This window comes from Desmodus rotundus, chromosome X (assembly GCF_022682495.2).
Source record: "Desmodus rotundus isolate HL8 chromosome X, HLdesRot8A.1, whole genome shotgun sequence".
Lineage (NCBI taxonomy): Eukaryota > Metazoa > Chordata > Mammalia > Chiroptera > Phyllostomidae > Desmodus > Desmodus rotundus.
The window spans coordinates 66,847,711-66,869,423 of record NC_071400.1 but is presented as its reverse complement, the minus strand read 5'-3'; the positions used below and the strand labels follow the sequence as shown (position 1 = coordinate 66,869,423).

General features: G+C 41.6%; 1 protein-coding gene across 1 annotated transcript in view; it reads right to left on the bottom strand.

Moving 5' to 3' along the window:
• Positions 1–17,085: 17,085 nt before the first annotated feature.
• LOC112322436 (zinc finger protein 182) overlaps positions 17,086–21,713 on the bottom strand; it is a 38,694-nt gene continuing 34,066 nt past the window's right edge. Inside the window, exon 6 of the mRNA XM_024580015.3 lies at positions 17,086–20,007. Coding sequence (XP_024435783.2) covers positions 18,374–20,007 — 1,634 coding nt within the window. The 3' untranslated portion in view covers positions 17,086–18,373. The remainder of the gene's footprint in view (positions 20,008–21,713) is intronic.

Below are 21,713 nucleotides of genomic sequence, written 5' to 3'. Positions count from 1 at the left end.
GGCTGACACACTTCTCAAATTAGAGAGGAGCCTGCCTTAAAAAGAATTGTCAATGTTAGGAGAGTTCCTTCAAGATGGCTGCGGAGTAGATGGGAGCTACACTCATCTCCTCCTGTTGCCAAACCAGATTTACAGCTAAATTATAGAGTAATCAGTCTGAATGACCAACTGAAGGACAGCTGGACAGGTCTATTATATTTAAGGATTTATAGAAGAAGCTAGAGACTGGTAAGAAGGGTGGAGACATGGAGAGGGATGGCCCCTGCACCCATGTGCAGCAGCTGACAAGCCAGAGGGACATCTTGACTGCAAATGTATCCCTTGAGGAGCATGGGGTCTCAGCCCCACATGGGGATCCCCAATCCAGAGTGCCAAGGGCCAGGAAGTGGAACCTCCATAGCATCTGGCAATGAAAATCAGTGGGGACTCTGCCCAGAAGAGGAGGGAGTCTGCTAGAATACTAGGTGCTCTCTTAAAGGGCCAATACAGAGAGGCTTGCTCTCAAGCACTCACCTGGGGCTCCAATAGAGGGAAGGCAACTCAGGGCATACGAAGTCCTACGGAGAACCCCTGAGTGGCATGGCCCTGAAGAGAGATCTGGAGAGTCAGCTACTGAGGTCCAGGTCCTGAGTCAATATCTCACACTGCCCTCATGTGCCATCTTCCCAGGGTCAGGCACTTCTGTTCTTACAGCACCAGTATGGGGAGTGCACTAACCGGTCCTCCAAATACTGGTGATTCCACCCTGCCAAGCTTTAGTCCGGCAGAAAGGACTGTTAGCTGCACCCAACAGGACCTTTGGTGTGCTCTTTTCTCTGGAGAAATTATAGGCACTCAGACAGACATGGAAATGTGAGGCTTTGGAACAGGGGCCAGTCTTCTTCCCTACCTGCAAGCTCGGCTAGCACCCCTGCCCCACAATGAGATACTATTTTGTTTTATCTTCCCAAGTCCTGATGGCCCTGTACTGCTGAGCTCTCTAATCTACAGGGGGAAGGAGGGAATGCAACTCAGAGCTGGGACCTTCAGAGCACATCTTCCTTAGAGACTCTGGTCTGGGGCTCGAGCAGGCACAGCTGCATAGCTAAGAAGAGCTGTAGAGCTTGTCCACCACCAAAGCCTCAGCCAGTGCCACCCTCAATGGAAGACTGTCTTGATCTGTTTTCCCAAGTCCTGGTGGCCCCACCCTACTGAGCTCACTTCTGTGGGAGGATGGGAATGCCACTCCGAGCTGCCATTTTCAGAGCATATCTCTCTCAGAGGCTCCAGTCTGGGGCCCACCCGGCACCACCACCAACAGAAGACGGAAGATGGTCTTGATCTGTTTTCCAAATCCCGGTGGCCCTGTCCTGCTGTGCTTGCTCCTACAATAGGAACAGCTGGTTGCACCCAACCTGAACCAGTGGTGCCTTCCCTCTAGAGCAGCAGTCTCCAACCTTTTTGGCACCAGGGACTGGTTTTGTGGAAGACAATTTTTCCATGGATTGGGGTGGGGGGAGATAGGAAGAGGAGCTCAGGTAGTAATGTGAGCGAAGCTTCACTCACTCACCTGCTGCTCACCTCCTGCTGTGTGGCCTGGCTCCTAATAGGCTGTGGACCAGTACCAGTCTGCAGCCCAGGGTCGGGGACTCCTGCTCTAGGGGAGCTAGAGTTGGAGACTCTAGCAGAGACTGAGTGGTATGGTTCTGGAGTAGAGGCCACATTCTCACCATTGAATGCCTGACCACGCTGCCCCCAAGTAGGGGACCCACTAACCCTGTCCTTCTGACCTGGTTTCCCCACCCTACCAAGTTTGCACCATGTGGAAGGGGATGTGGGGTGTGGCCAGCTGGGGCCCACTCCTCAGTATTTCTTCAAAAGGCTCCAGAGGAAATCCAGGCAACCTCACAGGGTGGTGGAACACCTGACAGGTGGACACTGATCTCAGAGAGCTGTGGACCTTCAATTGATCTGCCCCTAGCTCAGAGCTGTAGGAAGCTGACCCTTGTGCACAGCTTAGCCCCTCCCCCACACACCCAGGCCCCTCCCATGTACACCCAAGCCCAGTAGACACAGCCACAATCAGTGAATAGCATGGTAGTTCCAGACAGGTAGCCCAAGGCTGGTTACACATGTCGACACTGACCTGCACCAGAACCCCATTCAAGTGGGCCCAAAACCAACACAACCAGTGGTGGGCTTCAAACCACACCAGAGCTACACCCAACTAGCCACACAAATGTCACAGCCAAAGAGGAACTCTAGAAGGCACCAGAACTTTCTGGAAACAACTCTGCCTTGGGGGCAACCCCAGAATAGCGACTCATACATGGGGAACAAGGTTTATCCTTATAGTCATTCAGCCTGAGGGTTAACTCCACGTACAAATGGGCCAACAATACTCATCACTCAATTCCAAAAGGAGGGGGCACATAACCCACACAAGAAACATTTCTGGAGCACCTAGCTCAAGTGATCTAGAAGACTGCTACGTAGACCCACAGGGAAGTACATTGGAAAGCCCTTATAAGAGAACCAAGATGGCGGCGTAGGTAGACACACTGCGCCTCCTCGCACAACCAGAACTGACAAGAGAATCGAACGGCAAGGGGGTCCGACACCAAGGAAATAAAAAATAAACATTCATCCAGACTGGTAGGAGGGGCGGAGACGGGCACCAGGGTGGAGAGGACTCGCGTGGCTGTGGCGGGACCGAGACTGGCGGAGTGTGGGACGAATGGGGCAGGCAGTCCGAGCACTAGCAGACCCCACGGCCCCACATTCGCACAGATAAACCAAGAGGGCCGGACTCAGAGTGGCGGAGAAAGGGGCAGGCAGAGCAGTGGGTAGCACACCGGGGCCCTACATTCGTGCATAGATAAACCGGACAAATGGCGGGGATCAAAGCAAACCAAGCAACGCAGGGCTCCAGCGCGGGGAAATAAAGCCTCAAACCTCTGATTGGAAACGCCCATAGGGGTTGGGGCGGCAGCAGGAGAGACTCCCAGCCTCGCAGGAGAGGTTGTTGGAGAGACCCACAGGGGCCTAGAGTGTGCGCAGGCCCACCCACTAGGGAACCAGCACCAGAGGGGCCCAGTTTGATTGTGGGTATTGGAGTGAAAGATTGAAATCCGGAGGAGAGTGAAGCGGGCGCCATTGCTCCCTCTTGGCCCCTCCCCCAGGTACAGCGTCACAGCTCAGCGAACATTGTTACCCTGCCCCGGTGAACACCTAAGGCTCCGCCCCTTAAAGTAACAGACGCACCAAGACAAAAAAAAAAAAAAAAGGCCCAAATGACAGAACACTTCAAAGCTCCAGAAAAAATACAACTAAGCGAGGAAGAGATAGCCAACCTATCAGATGCACAGTTCAAAACACTGGTTATCAAGATGCTCACAGAATTGGTTGAATCTGTTTGAAAACCAGATGAAAAAATGAAGCCTATGCTAAGAGAAACAAAGGAAAATGTACAGGGAACCAATAGTGATGTGAAGGAAACTGGGACTCAAATCAACGGTGTGGACCAGAAGGAAGAAAGAAACATCCAACCAGAAAAGAATGAAGAAACAAGAACTTGGAAAAATGAGAAGAGGCTTAGGAACGTCCAGGACATCTTGAAATGTTCCAACATCCGAATTATAGGGGTGCCAGAAGGAGAACAGGAAGAACAAAAAATTGAAAACTTACTTGAACAAATAATGAAGGAGAACTTCCCTCATCTGGCAAAAGAAATAGACTTCCGGGAAGTCCAGGAAGCTCAGAGAGCCCCAAAGAAGCTGGAGCCAAGGAGGAACACACCAAGGCACATCATAATTACATTACCCAAGATTAAACGCAAGGACCTACATCCAAGATTACTGTATCCAGCAAAGCTATCATTTGGGAACAGTAAAAATGACAGCAAACTCACAGTTATTAACGACCACACCTAAAACAAAAACAAGAGCAAACTAGGCAAACAACTAGAACAGGAACAGAACCACAGAGATGCAGATCACATGGAGGGTTGTCAATAGGGGAGCGGGAGGGGGAGAGGGGGGGAAAGGTACAGAGAATAAGTAGCATAGATGATAGGTAGAAAATAGACAGGGGGAGGGTAAAAATAGTGTAGGAAATGTAGAAGCCAAAGAACTTATAAGTATGACCCATGGACATGAACTATAGGGGGGGAATGTGGGAGGGAGGGGGTGGACAGGATGGAGTGGAGTGGGGGGGGAGGAAATGGGACAACTGTAATAGCATAATCAATAAATATATTTTAAAAAAAAGAAAGCCCTTATAACAAGATTGGGAGTCATAGCAGATATACCCAATACACGGAGTCAAACACAAAGAGGAATACAAAATGGAGAGACAACAAATGTGCCCCAAACAAAAGAATAAGAGAAATCCCCATAAGAAATATTAAATGAAATGGAAGCAACCAAGATACCAGATGCAGAGTTTAACCCTGTGGAGGTTGCAGTCAAAATTGGATCTTTTAGATACAATTTACTATTGAATATCACACACCCTTATGAAACGTGGTATAACCAAACTGATAGCTTAAATATTATGGCTTAACATTAGTCATGTACAAATGCACAGATAGTCATGACCTTGAACCTATGCATCCAATATACAAGGGTATGAAACAATATGTAAGAAAAGAGTTTGTTTGTATTTCTCAGGTAAGCTACAACCTCCTCAGGGTTATTAAAACAATGATTGTAAAGATGCTCAAGGGCCCTAGGGGAAGAATGGATGATCTCAGTGAGAACTTAAAGAGATAGTAAACATTAAAAAGGACATAAAAAACATAAAAAAGAACCAGTCAGAAACAAAGAATACACTAGAAGGAATGAACAGCAGGTTAGATGAAGCAGAGGATTGAATCAGTGATTTAGAGGACAAGATAACAGCAAGCACCCAAGTAGAGCAACAAAAAGAAAAGAGAACTTTAAAAAATGAGGAAAGTCTAAGGGACCTCTGGGACAACATCAAACATAAGATCATTGCATCATAGGGGCACCAGAAGAGTGAGCAAGGGATTGAGAACTTATTTGAAGAAATAATGTCTGAAAACATCCCTAATCTGATGAAGGAAAAAGTCACACAAGTTCAGGAAGCACAGAGAGTCCCTGTCAAGATAAACCCAAAGAGGCTGACACCGAGATACATCATAATTAAAATGCCAAAAGTTAAAGACAAAGAATAACTCTTAAAAGCAGTAAGAGAAAGGCAGTTACCTACAAGGAAGCTCCCATAAGACTGTCAGTTGATCACTCAGTAGAAATATTTCAGGTCAGAAGGGACAGATACATGCCCCCCCAAAGTGAAACTAGACCACCAACTTACACATACACAAGAATAAACTCAAAATGGATTAAAGACTTAAATGATAGACTTGAAACCATAAAAATCCTAGAAGAAAATGTAGGCAGTAAAATCTCAGACATTTCTTGTAGCAATATTTTTGCTAACATATCTCCTAGGGCAAGGGAAACCAAGGGGGAAAAAAATAAATAATTGGGACTACATCAAACTAAAAAGCCTTTGTAGAGTGAAAGAAATCATCAACAAAATGAAAAAGGAATCCAATGAATGGGAGAACATATTCACCAGTGATATACCTAATAAGAGGTTAATATCCAAAATATATAAAGAATTTATATAACTCAACACCAAGAAAACAAGCTGTCCAATTAAAAAACGGGCAAAGGAACTGAAGAGACACTTTTCCAAAGAAGACATACAGATGGACAACAGACATATGAAAAGATGCCCAATGTCACTAATCATCAGAGAGATGCAAGTTAAAACCACAATGAGATATCACCTCACACCTGTCAGAACGGCTATCATCAATAAATCAACAAACAGTAAGGGCTGGTGAGGATGTGGAGAGAAGGGAACCCTAGTGCACTGTTGGTGGGAATGCAGACTGGTGCAACCACTGTGGAAATCAGTATGGAATGCCCTAAAAAAATTAAACATGAAACTGCTTTTTACCCAGCAATTTCACATCTGGGAATATATCTGAATAAACCTGAATATATGCACCCTGTGTTCATTGTAGCATTATTTACAATAGCCAAGATCTGGAAGTAGCCCAAGTGTAGATGAGCAGATGAAAAAGCTGTGGTATATTTACACAATGGAATACTACTTGGCCATTAAAGAAAAGGAAATCTTACCTTTTGCAACAGCATGGATGGGCCTGGAGAGCATTATGCTAAGTGAAATAAGCCAGTCAGAGAATGACAAGTACCATATGATCTCACTTATATGTGGAATCTAATGAACAAAATAACTAACAAAAAAGAAACAGAAGCATAGATACATAGAACAGACTGACAGAGGGGAAGGGAGTTGGTGGCTGGGTGAAAAAAAGTGAAGGGATTAAGCAAAAATATAAATATAAATATAAAAACACATAGGCACAGACAACAGTGTGGTAATAGCCAGAGTGAAATAGGGTGGAGCAAGGTGAAAGAGGTCAAAGGCAGGATAAATAGGGAAGGAGACTTTACTTGGGGTGATGGCTGCTCCATTCAGTATGCACAAGATATTTTGTTGAGTTGTACACTTGAACCTGTATGATTTTATTAACGAATGCCCCCCCAATAAACTCAATTTTTAAAAAATGAATTGTTGCCCTGGCTGGTGTAGCTCAGTGGATTGCGTTCTCACCTGCGAACCAAAGGGTCACCAGTTCAATTCCTAGTCAGTACATATGCCTGGGCTGTGGGCCAGGTCCCTGGTGGAGAGAACACAAGAGGCAACCACACATTGATGTTTCTCTCCCTCTCTTTCTCCTTTCCCCTCTCTCTAAAAATAAATAAATAAAATCTTTAAAAAAATTGTCCATGTGGCATTTGATGTATAGAGTAAATATAACCAGATTCATAGAAAATATTTAAAGTTTTTCATAGACTTTTAGTAGTGAAACTACCTCCAGGATGGTCTTAAAGTGACTGAAACAGTCCAGAATGAAAGTGGCCTCTGGACTCCCCTCTGTAACTTCCATGAATAGGAATGAAGCTGAGAAAGTTACTCAGCTGCAAACATGGGCCATTTCTTATGGGAAAAGAATATGTCAGAGAGAAAACCACAGAACAATATATTTAAATGAACTGGGGAGCTATTCCCAGGTGGAACTGTGACCTAATCATGAAACATCTGCCCTTGGCACAGGCAGACCTGACATTTGTTCTGTGGGATTTCAGAATTGTTATGGAACAGTGATGGATATGTGCCTCTTTTTTTCTCTCCCTTTTGAATTGGAGTATCTATTGCAGTTATTCTTTTCCTTTGTCCCCATTGTGTGTGTGTATGTGTGTGTGTGTTGGGTGGGCGAGGGTGTTCATATAATTTTTCATTTAGGTTACAGGTCTCTGGATCAAGAAACTGAGAAACTTCACACAAAGAGCCTTAGCCACATCTGAACCTGATATAGAAGACTTGAGGTCCTGGATTTGAACATGGTTCCACAATTTGGAATGAGACATTTGGAGGTCTTGGAACAGGGTGAACATATTGTTACATGATGTGGTAGTGTAAATAATTTATGACCAGAAGACAGCCTGTGTTAGCTAGAAAAATGCTACAAATTTCTCCCATCCCTACATGTATGCCCCTTTTTAATCTTTACTTCTCTGTATGTTTCAGTTGGGATAATTTCTATTAACCTATCTTCAAGTTCACTGATTTTAACCCTACCTTGGCTCTGTCAGGTCTACTGATGAACCCATTAAAAACATTCTTCATCTCCATTATGTTTTCTTTTTTATTTCTGATATTTCCATTAGACTTACTTTTCATCTTTCTGCTGAAATTCCCCATCTGTTCATATCTGTTGTCCACATATTCTACTATTCTCTTTAACATACTAAATTATTGTTATTTTAAATTTCCTGTTTGATAGTTCCAACAACTGAGTCACTTGAGTCTGAGTCTGTTGATTGCTTTGTCTCTAACAGTGGATTGTTTTCTCTTGCATCTAATTGTTTTTGCCTGAATGTCAGATGTTACATGTAGGAGAATAGAAACTGAGGTAAATAATACTTTTTCCTGGAAATAGACATGGCTGCTTTTCTGATAGGTCATTAGTGTGTGTGTGTGGCGGGGGGGATTGAGACTATCTAGTCAGGATTTGGGCTGAGTTTGGGTTTTGTTGTTGCTCTGGTAACCATCAGCATACCATAGACTTCAGATTTCTCTAGTGTTACCTTGTGCTTAGGGCAGGCACTGATTTTCCAGAGAATTTTTCTCAGTGTTCCTGCACCACCCTGGTCTTTAAGTTTTCCTGTATGCCTGCATCTCAGGGAGGACCTCAGTCCATCCTCTTGCCTCTTCCTTAGTACTAGACTGCTATTATTACTTGGGTCTTGGTGACCTATTGAGGGGGGCAGGAATTGTCCTGGGTCAGCCTCAGTCTCAGGCAAGTCCTGTATCCCTAGGTCTTGAGGGTGGGAGTTTTTCAGTGATCCTGCCCTTCCTACTGATAAAAGGTTTTTAATGGTCTGGGCCCAGGATTGTTGCTTGCCCTTCCTCCACAAGTGGATATTTTTCCTTTTCCCTTCCTCTAGCCACAGTGGATCTTACCTGTGTCTTGGAGGCAACAGAATTTGCTGCACTTTCCCCACTGGCTTAAGGCTTTTGTTCTATAAGGGAATAGGGTCCCACTGGGGTTTTGTGCCATTTCTGTATAGCAGCTATCTCATTGCAGGCCTACACCACTGAGAGAGGCTTTCTTTAGACTCCTGTCCTATCCCCAATGTTGTGTGTGTGTGTGTGTGTGTGTGTGTGTGTGTGTGAGCACCTAGTTGAGGTCTATGGGGAAGATCCTGCAAGTGGGGGCCAGTGACCTTTAGGTCTTCAGCTCTCAGGGATTCTATATTCCCACACAATACCACTGCTGGTATGTTGCACCTATGTTCCTTCCTTCTCTGCCACAGGTGACCCACTAAGGTACTTGTCATATATCAAGCTACTTGGTTGCTCTATGATCTTAGCTCTCTGATGAGTTCAAGAAAAGTTGTGATTTTGTAGATTTGTCAATTTGATTCAATGAAGAACAGATACAGAGGTACCCAGGAGGTTTTAATTCTTCCTCACTCTCTTCCACTCTATATTCCTCCATTCCTTGCATCTCCCAGCCCTGCTGACCAACAGTGGCCCAGGCCTACCACCCGATGCTTGGCTGCAGACCCACAAAAGGCAAAGGCTTTTTCATAGACTTCTCCACCAGTTCCACCTTCACTGTCTCTCTTCAGCAGCTGGATGTGCATGGCTTCTCAGATTTTCCTGCAAGCTCTGATTTATCCATCCCTACAATAGGCTTAATAAAAATATTAACCCTTACATGTAGTTCTGTCATCCATTTTTATTTAATTTTATATATGGTCTTAGGAAAGGGGTTAGGCTCATTTTGTTTTGCATATGGCTGTCCATTTGTTCCAGAACCATTTGCTGAAAAAGATTATTATCCCTTCTCTATTGAACTGCCTTGTCATCTCTGTCAAAAATAAGTTGGTTGGGTTATTTCTGGAAGTACTTCAGTTATGTTTTTGTGCTTGTCTATCTTAACATCAGTACCACTGTTGGCATTGCTGTAGCTTCTCTATTATTGTAGCATTACTGACTACCGTAGCTTCATAATAAGTCTTAAAGTCAGACGGTGTTAAGTCTTGCAATTTTACTCTTCTTTTCCACAGTTGTACTGGCTATTCCAGGCCTTTTGAATTTTCACATGAATTTTAGAATCAGCTTACTGGTTTTTGTAAAAAGCCTGCCTATGTTTTGATTGAGATCGAGTTGAACCTATAGATCGATTTGGAAAGAATTGGCATTTAATTGAGTTTTCAGGTCCATGAGTAGGGCTTATTTCTCCATGTATTTAGGTCTTCTTTAATATCTCTCAAAAGTGTTTTATTTGTGAAATATATCCCTAAATACTTCATATGCCTATATTATAATTGTTATTTTTAAATTTCAGCTTCTAATAGTTATTTGCTAGTATACAGAAATACAGGCTTTGTATATTAATCTTGTATCCCATAATCTTGCTAAGCTCAGTTGTTGATAAGATCATATGATCGTCACCCTTCATGTTGTTTATGTGGTATAACATGTTAATCGATTTGCAGGTATTATAGCATCCTTGCATCCCCAGAATAAATCCCACTTGATCATGGTGTATGATCTTTTTACTTTATTGCTGGATCCAGTTTGCTAATATTTTGTTTAAGTTTATAGCATCTATTTTCATCAGGGATATTGGCCTATAATTTTCTTTCTTTGCAGTGCCTTTACTTGGCTTTGGAATTAGGATAATTCTGGCCTCATAAACTGAGCTTGGGAGACTTCCCTTTTCTTAAATTTTTTTGCAGTAGCTTGAGAGGATATGTGTTAGTTCTCTGAACATTTGGTAAAATTCATTTGTGAAGCCATCCAGTCAAGGTCTTTTTGTTGGGAGTTTTTTTAAAAAATACTGCTTCAATTTCACTGGTTGTAATTGGTGTGTTCAGATTCTCATATTCAGTTTTGGAAGATTGTATGTTTCTAGGAATTTATCCATTACTTCCAGATTGTCCAATTTGTTGGAATATAGAGGTTCATAATATTTTCTTAGAATCCTTTGTATTTCTATGTTGTCAATTGTTACTTCTCTTTCATTTCTGATTTTATTTATTTGGGTCCTCTCTTTTTCTTGATTCTGGTTAAAGATTCATCAATCTTGTTTATCTTTTCAAAGAACCCATTGTTGGTTTTGTTGATGTTTTGTATTGTTTTATTCAGAGTCTATTTTGTTTATTTCGGTTCTGATCTTTATTACAATAATTCCCTCCTTCTACTCACTTTGGCCTTTGTTTTTTGTTCTTTTTCAAGTTCCTTTAAGTGTAAAGTTAGATTGTTTATCTCAGATTTTTCTTGTTTCTTGAGATAGGCCTATAATGCTATGAATTTCCCTCTTAGGACTGTTTTCACTGTGTCCCACAGATTTCAGATTGTTGTGTCCTTATTTTCATTTGCCTCAAGGTAACTTTTTATTTCTTCCTTGATCTCATTGTTAACCCATTCATTGTTTAGTAACATGTGGTTAGCCTCCATGTCTTTGTATGTTTCTTATTATTTCCTTGTGATTAATTTCTAGTTTCATATCATTATGGTCAGAGATGCTTGATATGAGTTCAGTATTCTTAAATTTATTGAGACTTGTTTGTGTCCTAGCATGTGGTCTATCCTAAAAAATGTTCCATGTGCTCTTGAAAAGAATGTGTCTTCTTCTGCTTTGGGGTGAAATGCTCTGGAGATATCAATCCAATCCATTTGATCTAGTGTGTCATTTAAGGCCACCCTTTCCTTGTTGATTTTCTGTCTGGGAGATCTATCCACTGATGTCAGTGAGGTGTTAAAATCCCTTACTATGACTGTATTATTGTCAGTCTCTCCCTTTATGTCCATCAAGATTTGCTTTACATATCTAGGTGCTCCTATGTTGGATGCATAAATGTTTACAGGGGTTATACCCTCTTGTTGGACCTCTGTCTTTATCATTAAATAATATCTTTCTTTGTCTCTTACTATAATCTTTTAGTGTCCATTTTGTTAGATATAAATATTGCTACCACAGCTTTTTTTCCCCATTTGCATGAAATATCTTTTTCCATCCCTTTACTTTTAGTCTGTGTGTATCTTTCGATCTGAGGTGGGTCTTTTGTAGGCAGCATATACATGGGTCTTGTTTTCTCATCCATTTAGCTACCCTATGTCTTTTGATTGGAGCATTTAAGTCATTTTTATTTAAAGTAATTATTGATAGGTATGTATGTATTCCCATTTTATTCTTCTTTTCCTTCTTCAAGCAGGCCCTGTAACATTTTTTGTAATACTGCTGTGGTGGTAACAAACTCCTGTAGCATTTCTTTTCTCTGGGAAGCTCTTTATTTTTCCTTCAGTCTTAAATGATAGCCTTGCTGAGTAAAGTAGTCTTGGTTTTAGGCCCTTGCTTTCCATCACTTTGATATTTTATGCCTATTCATTCTTGCCTGAAATGTTTATGTCAAGCAATCATCTGACAGTCTTATGGGAGCTCCCTCATAGGTAACTAACTGTATTTCTCTTGTGGCAAATCTTCTCTGTCTTTAACCTTTGGCGTTTTAATCATGATGTGTCTTGGTGTATGCCTCTTTAGGTCCATCTTGTTTGGAACTCTCTGTGCTTCCCGAACTTATGTGTCTTTTTCCTTCATCAGGTAAAGGAAGTTTTCAGTCATGATTTCTTCAAATAAGTTCTCAATCCCTTGCTCTCTCTCTCCTTTTTCTGGTACCCTTATGATGTGGATGTTGTTATGCTTCATGTTATCCTAATTTTTAAAAATTAATTTTGTTTTTGCTGCTCTAATTGGGTGTTTTATTCTACCCTGTCTTCCAAATCGCTGATTTGATCCTCTGCTTCATCCAACCTACTGTTTATTTCTTTCAATGTTCTTCATTTCATATATTATGTGCTACATTTCTGACTGGTCCTTTTTTATGGTTTCTGTGTCTTTTTTCATGCTGTTAAGCATCATTATCACTTTTACTTTGAACTCTATGTCTGATAAATTGCTTGCCTTCATTTCATTTGGCTCTTTTTATGGAGATTTTTCCTGTTCTTTCACTTGGAGCCTGTTTCTTTGTCACCTGATTTTGGCTGCCTCTTTTTGTTTGTTTCTATGTGTTAGATCTGCTCTGACTCCGAGTCTTTGTGGGATGGCCTTATATAGTAAGTGTCCTGTGGGGTCTAGTGGTGCCTTCTCCTTGATCACCTGAACTGAGTACTCCAGGAATTTTCCTTGTGTATTTCCCTTGTGAATATCCCTTGTGTGGTTTATGTGGGCCCTCCTGTTGTAATTCAGTCTTGACTGCTATTGGCCCATTCATGCATGGGGCCAACCCTCAGGCTGGCTGACTGTGAGGTTCAACCCTGACCATGGCTTGCAGTCTTGCTGTGCAGGTGCTGACCACATGAAGAAGAATTTGCCTCAGCAGGTTTTGGTGCCTGCTGTGATCTCCCTTTTATGCCACTTGTGAGACAAATGGATTCTGCTCTGAATTTGTCTGAAGCTAGACACTGGATGTGTAGGTTCTGGGCCTCTTCAGAGGGACTCTCTTGCAAGACAATGTAAGAGAAGGACTATGACTGGCTCTGTGCAACCTGTTTGGATACAAGCAATCCACAGTTTGTGGCTGCCTCTGCTTGGGCTGGATGTGCATGGGAAGGACCAATCTGCACACCAAAGCTGTCTATTACCAGCACTGGGCCTGAGGGCAGGGCAGCAAAAGTACCAAGGTACCCTAAGATCTGTCTCTACCTGCCACAGCCAAATGGTTGCCTGTTAGGCTCAATCAATGAAAGAGCCTCTGGCTGTACTTGAGTTGCATGAAGTAGGTTCATAGTGAGTCACCAGGTAAGAGTGAGTGGTGCTCACCAGATTGACACGTTCAAACTTGGTGCCATTGCTGGGTCTGAGGCCAAACTTGATGCCATTGCTGGGTCTGAGGCCAGTCAGCAAATGTCCCAGGGTATACCAAGTCTAGCTGCCACCCACTGGGTGCTTGCATACCTTTGTTGGGGTGGGGTCTCAGGGATACATCAGGGTGAGACTAGCAATCAGGACCAAACAGACCAAGGTTTGGCTCTCTGAAAGGAAGACTCTGCTCCAGGAGGGTGTGTGAGAGAAGTATGACCCACATTCTAAAGCCACGTAACTCCGTCCCAGGTTCTGCTGAGAGGAAATGGATCTCAGCAGGGTGGTGCTGTCAGGATGTGGGAGAATGGGGCTAGTGGATCTCTCATGAGGAGAAGGTGGGGGTGTGGCCTGTGACCAAGAGCCATACCAGTCATTCTGTCCCAGATTTTGAGCCAACCTTGGCAGGCTAGAGCCAATAGGAGTTGGGTGGGTGGGGCCTCCAGAGCTGGAGCTAGAGTCTGGAGGGTCAGTCTACTGGTTCTTCCATGAGGGGAAAATGCCAATCAGGTTCACAGGAAAGTGGTAGAATAGTCCTCGCCCCAATGCCACACAACTGTCACTGACACCCACTGAGTCTGCCCAGACTTCTGCACCCTGGCCAAAGCAGCTAGCTCCTGAGCAGGATATAAGCTCCACAGGGTAGGGTACACTGGAGCCCAGGGTGGGTGGCTGCAAACAAAATTTTGTGTGTTGGCCCTTTAAGAGGGTGCATGTGTCTCTAGCAAGACTCCCACCTCTCCCTGGCAGACAGAAACCCCACTGCTTTTCACAGCCAGATGTTATGTGGGCACTTATTCCAGGTTCTGGTTCTCTGAGCTGCGGAGTCCAGCTTGGGATTTAGACCCCACGCTTCTCAGGGGAACCCCCTGCAGCTGAGATATTCCTCTGAAACCTCAACCACCACCCGTGGGTGCAAGGCCATCCGATTTCACGTCTCTGATCTTCCTACCAGTCTCAGCATGGCTGCTTTTGTAAATTTTTGGTTATAAGCTTTCTCTGCAGCTAGTCTTCCATTGGTTATTCAGGATGATTATTCTATATATAATTTAGTTGTAATTCCAGTCTGGTCCTGGGAGGAAGTAAGTGTAGCTTTCACCTACACTACTGCCATCTTGGATGTCAGTCAGGAATATCAGCAGGAAAATAAAATGTTTCTAGTGCCCTTGGGTATTCTCTCAGCAGACTGCACAAAGAGCAAGGAAGTCAGCCCATTTTTCCCCAAGCTTTCCTCTCCCTGGAAAGGCACTAAATACAAGATGGGGCAGAGGAGGTTACAGTTGTGAGTACATGAAAGTTTATTCTTGTATTACTTTCATTTTGTATTATTTTCTATATTGACTATAAACCTACCTTTGCCCCACCCTGTATGTCATGTTTTACTTAACATAGCTCAAAAAGTGAGTCCACAGCTTGTTTTATTACAGAATAATTTAGAGAATAAACAAAGCTTGGGAGTGCACAGGCAGGGTCTCAGGTCTGACTCACCTGTTTTGTTACGTCCAAACACTGATCATGCCCAGGTTTTATATAGCTTGGGTTGTCCAATTCCACCACAGAAGCATAAGTGCCACAAATATAGTCATTCACACAATGGGACTTCTTATTCTGGAGCAGATGGGTTGTAACATAGTCTTTGGCCATGTCCATTCAGATCAGGGCTCTCAATCTGTCCCTCGCCTTGGAAAATGGTTTTTTTTTTTTTTTTTTAATTTTTTTATTGTTATTCAATTACAGTTGTGTGCCTTTTCTCCCCATCCCTCTAACCCACCTCAGCCCAACCCCCCTCCCTCCCCCACCTCCACCTTCCCCCTTGCTTTTGTCCATGTGTCCTTTATAGTACTTCCTGTAATCCCCTCTCCTCACTGTCCCCTCCCCACTCCCCCCTGCCCACTGTTAGATTGTTCTTAACTTCAATGTCTCTGGTTATATTTTGTTTGCTTTTTTCTTCTATTGATTATGTTCCAGTTAAAGGTGAGATCATATGGTATTTGTCCCTCACTGCCTGGCTTATTTCACTTAGCATAATGCTCTCCAGTTCCATCCATGCTGTTGCAAAGGGTATAAGCTCTTTCTTTCTCTCTGCTGTGTAGAATTCCATTGTGTAAATGTACCATAGTTTTTGGATCCACTCATTTGCTGATGGGCACTTAGGTTGCTTCCAGTACTTGGCTATTGTAAATTGTGCTGCTATGAACATTGGGGTGCACAGGTTCTTTTGGATTGGTGTTTCAGGGTTCTTAGGGTATAATCCCAGCAGCGGAATTGCTGGGTCAAAGGGCAGTTCCATTTTTAGTTTTCTGAGGAAATTCCTTACTGTTTTCCACAGTGGCCTCACCAGTCTGCATTCCCACCAACAGTGCACTAGGGTTCCCTTTTCTCCGCATCCTCTCCAACATTTGTTTGTGGATTTGTTTATGTTGGCCACTCTGACTGGTGTGAGATGGTACCTCATTGTGGTTTTAATTTGCATCTCTCTGATGGCCAGTGATGCTGAGCATCTTTTCACATGTCTCTGGGCCCTCTGTATGTCTTCCTTGGAGAAGTGTCTGTTCAAGTCCTTTGCCTATTTTTTAATTGGGTTGTGTCTTCCTGGAGTGGAGTCGTGTGAGTTCTTTATATATTTGGGAGATCAGGCCCTTGTCTGAGGTATCATTAGCAAATATGTTTTCCCATACTGTTGGTTCTCTTTGTAATTTGGTGCTGTTTTCTTTAGCCATGCAGAAGCGTTTTATTTTGATGAGGTCCCATTTGTTTATTCTTTCCTTTATGTCCCTTGCTTTAGGGGACACGTCTGTGAGGATGTTGCTGTGTGGAATGTCTGAGATTTTCCTGCCAATGTTTTCCTCTAGGACTTTTATGGTGTTAGGACTTATATATTTTACACAATGGAATTCTACGCAGCAGAGAGAAAGAAGGAGCTTATACCCTTTGCAACAGCATGGATGGAACTGGAGAGCATTATGCTAAGTGAAATAAGCCAGGCGGTGAGGGACAAATACCATATGATCTCACCTTTAACTGGAACATAATCAATAGAAGAAAAAAGCAAACAAAATATAACCAGAGACATTGAAGTTAAGAACAATCTAACAATAGCCAGGGGCGAGTGGGGTGGGGACAGTGAAGAGAGGGGATTACAGGAAGTACTATAAAGGACACATGGACAAAATCAAGGGGTAGGGTGGAGGCAGGGGAGGGAGGTGGGTTCAGCTGGGGTGGGGTGGAGGGATGGGGAGAAAAGGCATATAACTGTAATTGAATAACAATAAAAAAATTTTTAAAAAGATATGGAAAAGCACTGGCAGGCTGTAGTACAGGATATCTTTATAGATGTCAATGTGTATACAAAATAAGAAATGTGTATCGGTCTCAATTATTTTAAGTTTACATAATGTGGTCCCAGCTAACCTGAGAATCACTTTATTTGACACCCCCAGGAAAGTAATATACATTTGCCTTTGGAACTGACTGATTATTTGTTGCTTTGACTGATTAATCTAATTATTCTTTTAAAAAATTAAAACTCCACAATGAGCCTATCTGTATTAAACATTATGAAATCCTGCATCTGACTTCATTATAATAGTAATGGAAGAAACTATGCTTTTTGAATGTTCATTTATTGAAATGGCAGTACATTCACAGAGTACAATTTTCAAAAGTTATGAAAGGATATACAGTTATCTCCCAATTCCATCCCCCCAGCCACCCACTTCCCCTTCTCTTTCCCAGATGTAGTCATGGTTTCCCAGCTTCTCATGTATCTTTCCATACAGTTTATGCATATACTCTGAATTATGTACTTACCACATGTTCTCCTTTTTTATATACAAATGGTAGCACATTATACTCACTATCCTGCGCTTTGCTTTTTCCACCTAATAATGTATGTTGGTGATCATCCCACATCACTACATAAATGGTGTCCAAGTTTTCTTTATATATTTTATTTTTGTCTACCTAGGAGTTTGTTGTATTAACATACCAGGATTTCAGGAACCAGACCCCTGATGTGGTCATTTAGACAGCTTCCCAACCTTTTGTTTTTGCAAACAGTGCATTAATGAATACCTCTGTGTGTTCATCATTTTATACATGCATGAGTATATGCATTCCTAGAAGTGGGATTGCTAAAAAGCCAAGTACATTTCTGATTTTCATTACTGTGAAATCATTCCTCTTTGAATAAACAGTTTTTCCTGTAGTTGATGTTTGCTGGAGGTTCACTGGGAAATGAAGCCAGGGCCTCATTTAAAGCAGTTCGGAGGTTTTCTTACAACTGGGACTTTTTTTCCCATTTGGTAGTTCTTTCCTACTTGACTTCTCTGGAGTCAGTAAATAGGGGCAGCTGTAGGATTCATCACAAGGAACACTCCCTTCTTTTGGCCTATCCCCCATCAATTGCTCCCCTGATTAGTACAGACTAGTTTCTGCTAAATATGGTTTGAGCAATTCCTTTTCAATGCCCTGCCTGTCACGTCACTCCTCAGACCCTAAATGGCTATAGGAAACATCCTACCTCCCAGCTACCCATGCTCTGGTTTACTGCTGTTGCAGTACATCGTACTGTACTCAGGGTGTACCCTGAACCTCAGCTAAGAGTCCTTACCAGTACTGTCTAACACCTGCAGGCTTGAGCATTCTAACTCCTCTGAGATCTTCCACATCTGCCTGTGACAACCCTTTCTTCAGGGTTTCGGCTAATTTTGTCAGTAACAGAGAGTACACTTCTGCTTCTTTTTCTCCCTACAACTTTTGGGTGAAGACTGAGATTAAAAAAAAAAAAAAGGTTGACTTTATTCCCTATATTTAAACCAGAAGTCAAAACATACTTTAAAAATGTTAACTAACAAAACTTTCCTTTAGGGAACATAACAGACACTATTGATTTACTTTCTAATGTGTAATCATCTTTGACTTCCGAGTATAGCCTTTCCCGTGGGCTTTCTTTCCTGTATGTGTTCTCTGATGTACAATAAGGTTTGATTTTTGGGTAAAGGCTTTCCCACATTCTGTACACTTGTAGGGTTTCTCTCCAGTATGAGTTCTTTGGTGTACAGTGAATGTTGATTTTTCTCTAAAGGCTTTGCCACATTCAGTGCATGCATATGGTTTCTCTCCTGTGTGGGTTCGCTGATGTATTATGAGCTGTGACTTCTGGCTAAAAGCTTTCCAACAGACAGGGCACTCATAGGGTTTCTCTCCTGTGTGAATTCTCTGATGTATAATGAGCTTTGACTTTTCTCTGAAGGCTTTGCCACATTCATTACACTTATAGGGTTTTTCTTCTGTATGAGTTCTTTGATGTATAATGAGATATGATTTCTGGGAAAATGCTTTTTCACACTCACTGCATTCATAGGGCTTCTCTCCTGTATGACCTCTCTGGTGTAGCATGAGATAGGATTTCTGAGAGAATGCTTTCTCACATTCATTACATTCAAATGGTTTCTCTCCAGAATGAGTTCTCTGATGTACACCAAGATTTGACTTTTGGGTGAAGGTTTTCCCACATACATCACATTCATAGGGTTTCTCTCCTGTATGAGTTCTCTGATGCACAATGAGAGTTGATTTCTCATTGAAAGACTTCCCACATTCAGTACATTTATGAGGTTTCTCTCCTGTATGAGTTCTCTGATGTATAATGAGAGTTGACTTATCACTGAAAGTTTTCTTACACTCATTACATTCATGGGGTTTCTTTCCTGTATGAGTACTATGATGTATAATTAGATCCAGCTTCTGTATGAAAGATTCCCCACATTTAGTGCATTCATAAGTTTTCTCTCCCGTGTGGGTTTTCTGATGGACAATGAGGTTTGACTTCTGAGTGAAGGCTTTTCCACATTCATTACATTCATAAGGTTTCTCTCCTGTATGAGTCCTGTAATGTATGATGACAGTTGACTTTTCTCTGAAGGCTTTTCCACATTCTGGACATTCAAAGGGTCGTTCTCCTGTATGGGTTCTCAGGTGTATAATGAGTTGAGATTTTTGGCTAAAGGCTTTTCCACATTCAGTACATCCAAAGGGTTTCTCTCCCGTATGAGTTCTCCAATGTACAATAAGGTGTGACTTCTTGCTGAAGGTTTTCCTACATGCAGTACACTCAAAAGGTTTCTCTCCATTTTTAATTCTCTGATGTAGACTGAGACCTTTCTTTCGCCTGAGGGTCTTCCCACACTCTTTATATCCATAAGTTCTCACTCCAGGAGTTGTTTTCTCATATTCAGTATGAAATAATAATTTTGTACATCCATTATCATGTTTCTTTACTAAAAAGCTTCTACTAAATAAGTCTAAATTGTCTACCATATTATTTCCAAATGGCTCATGTTTATGGGGTCTTTGTATTGAAGCAGCAAGGTCTGTACTCAGAAAAAGTGTGTTTCCAAATTCATTATAGTCATGTTCACCCTTGGTGGTAATTGTTTTCTTGTCAGGGAATCCAATTTGCATCAACAGACATTTATCTTCGTCATCCTGATGCTGTCTCTCAACCTGTTCATCAACTTGGCAGGCTTCTTCTAGAAGGAAGTAGAATAAACCCATTTTAATACTTTGACATTATGCAATGGCCCTTCTTTAGAAATGCACTGCTACATGAAAGATGATACTATTATCTCATTTTATCAGAGTTCCTGGAGAGAGAAACTTGACCATCAAATCCTGTTCTTTTACTAAACTCCCACCTGCTAGCCATTTTGTTACCAGGAAAACTTAATCTTACCTTGACAACTAAGTATTTATCACTATCTTTATATCATCTCTGATTTCCATCAACTCTGGTGACCTTATTACACGTAAACTTCATTTACCATATGAACCTTTATCTGTACCTGACATACTATTTATACAACTACTTATACAATAATACCTAATTCACATTCTCAGTAAATGAAAGATTTAGAATAATTAGCCTTAAAAACAACAAAGAAAACCTAAAGTTCTTTGCCCCTGGATTCACCTTTGTATTCACAGTTCTTCAACACCACCTTCTGTTACTGTCTAGACTATTTCTCCTAAAAGCTAGTTCTATTATTAACTCCAAACTCTTCCTCAAGTTCCATCATCCACAGAGCCTAGACCTCCATATTTTGCTATATTCAATTATAGATAACTTTCAAGAAGTTCAGTCTTTTCAAAACTTACCTCTATAACTTTAATTTTTATAAACTTCTAAAGTAGTTGTTCATCTGTACCACCCATTCAGACCGTTGAAATCGCAAAGTCTTGCCTTTAATATACCATATTTCATCAATCAGAAGATGAATATTATTCCACATTTTAACATTTCTGAATCCACAAGCACTTTACAATCAATAACATGTCAAAAATTCTTTCTTAGTGGTGTGTCTTAAAATCCAATGCTATCTTCAGAAATCAAAGGTATTTTTGTACACCAACAATGAAATATCAGAAGCAGAAATCAGGAAAAAAATCTCATTTGATGTAGCAACAAGAAAAATAAAGTACCTAGGAATAAACCTAACCAAGGAGGTAAAACACCTGTACTCAGAAAACTACGCAACACTGAAGAAAAGAAATTAAGGAAGACACAAACAAATGGAAGCATGTGCCATGCTCATGGATTGGAAGAATTAACATCTTCAAAATGTCCATACTACCCAAAGCAATTCATAGATTCAATGCAATCCCTATTAAAATACCAATGACATATTTCACAGATATAGAACAAACATTTCAAAAATTTATATGGAACCACAAATGACCCCGAATAGCCACAGAAAATTTGAGAAAGAAGAACAAAGAAGGATCACAATACCTGATATCAAACTGTATTACAAGGCCAATGTAATCAAAACAGCCTGGTACTGGCATAAAAACTGACACAGAAAAAAAAGAACACACATATAGATCAATGGAACAGAATAGAGAGCCCAGAAATAAACCCATGTCTCTATGGTTAATATTCACCATAAAACTAGAATAATAATAAATATCAGTGAAGATAGTCATATTTTTTCTCTTACCAATAAATAAACATAATACATCACATAAACAAAAGGAAAGACAAGTGCATGTCCTCCTTCTCCAGAAGAAGTGCAGACACTTCTCCAAGGAGGACATACAGAGGGCCCAGAGACATATGAAAGGATGCTCAGCATCACTAGCCATCAGAGAGATGCAAATTAAAACCACAATGAGATACCACTTCACACCAGTCAGAATGCCCATCAGAAATAAATCAACAAACAATAAGCGCCGGTGA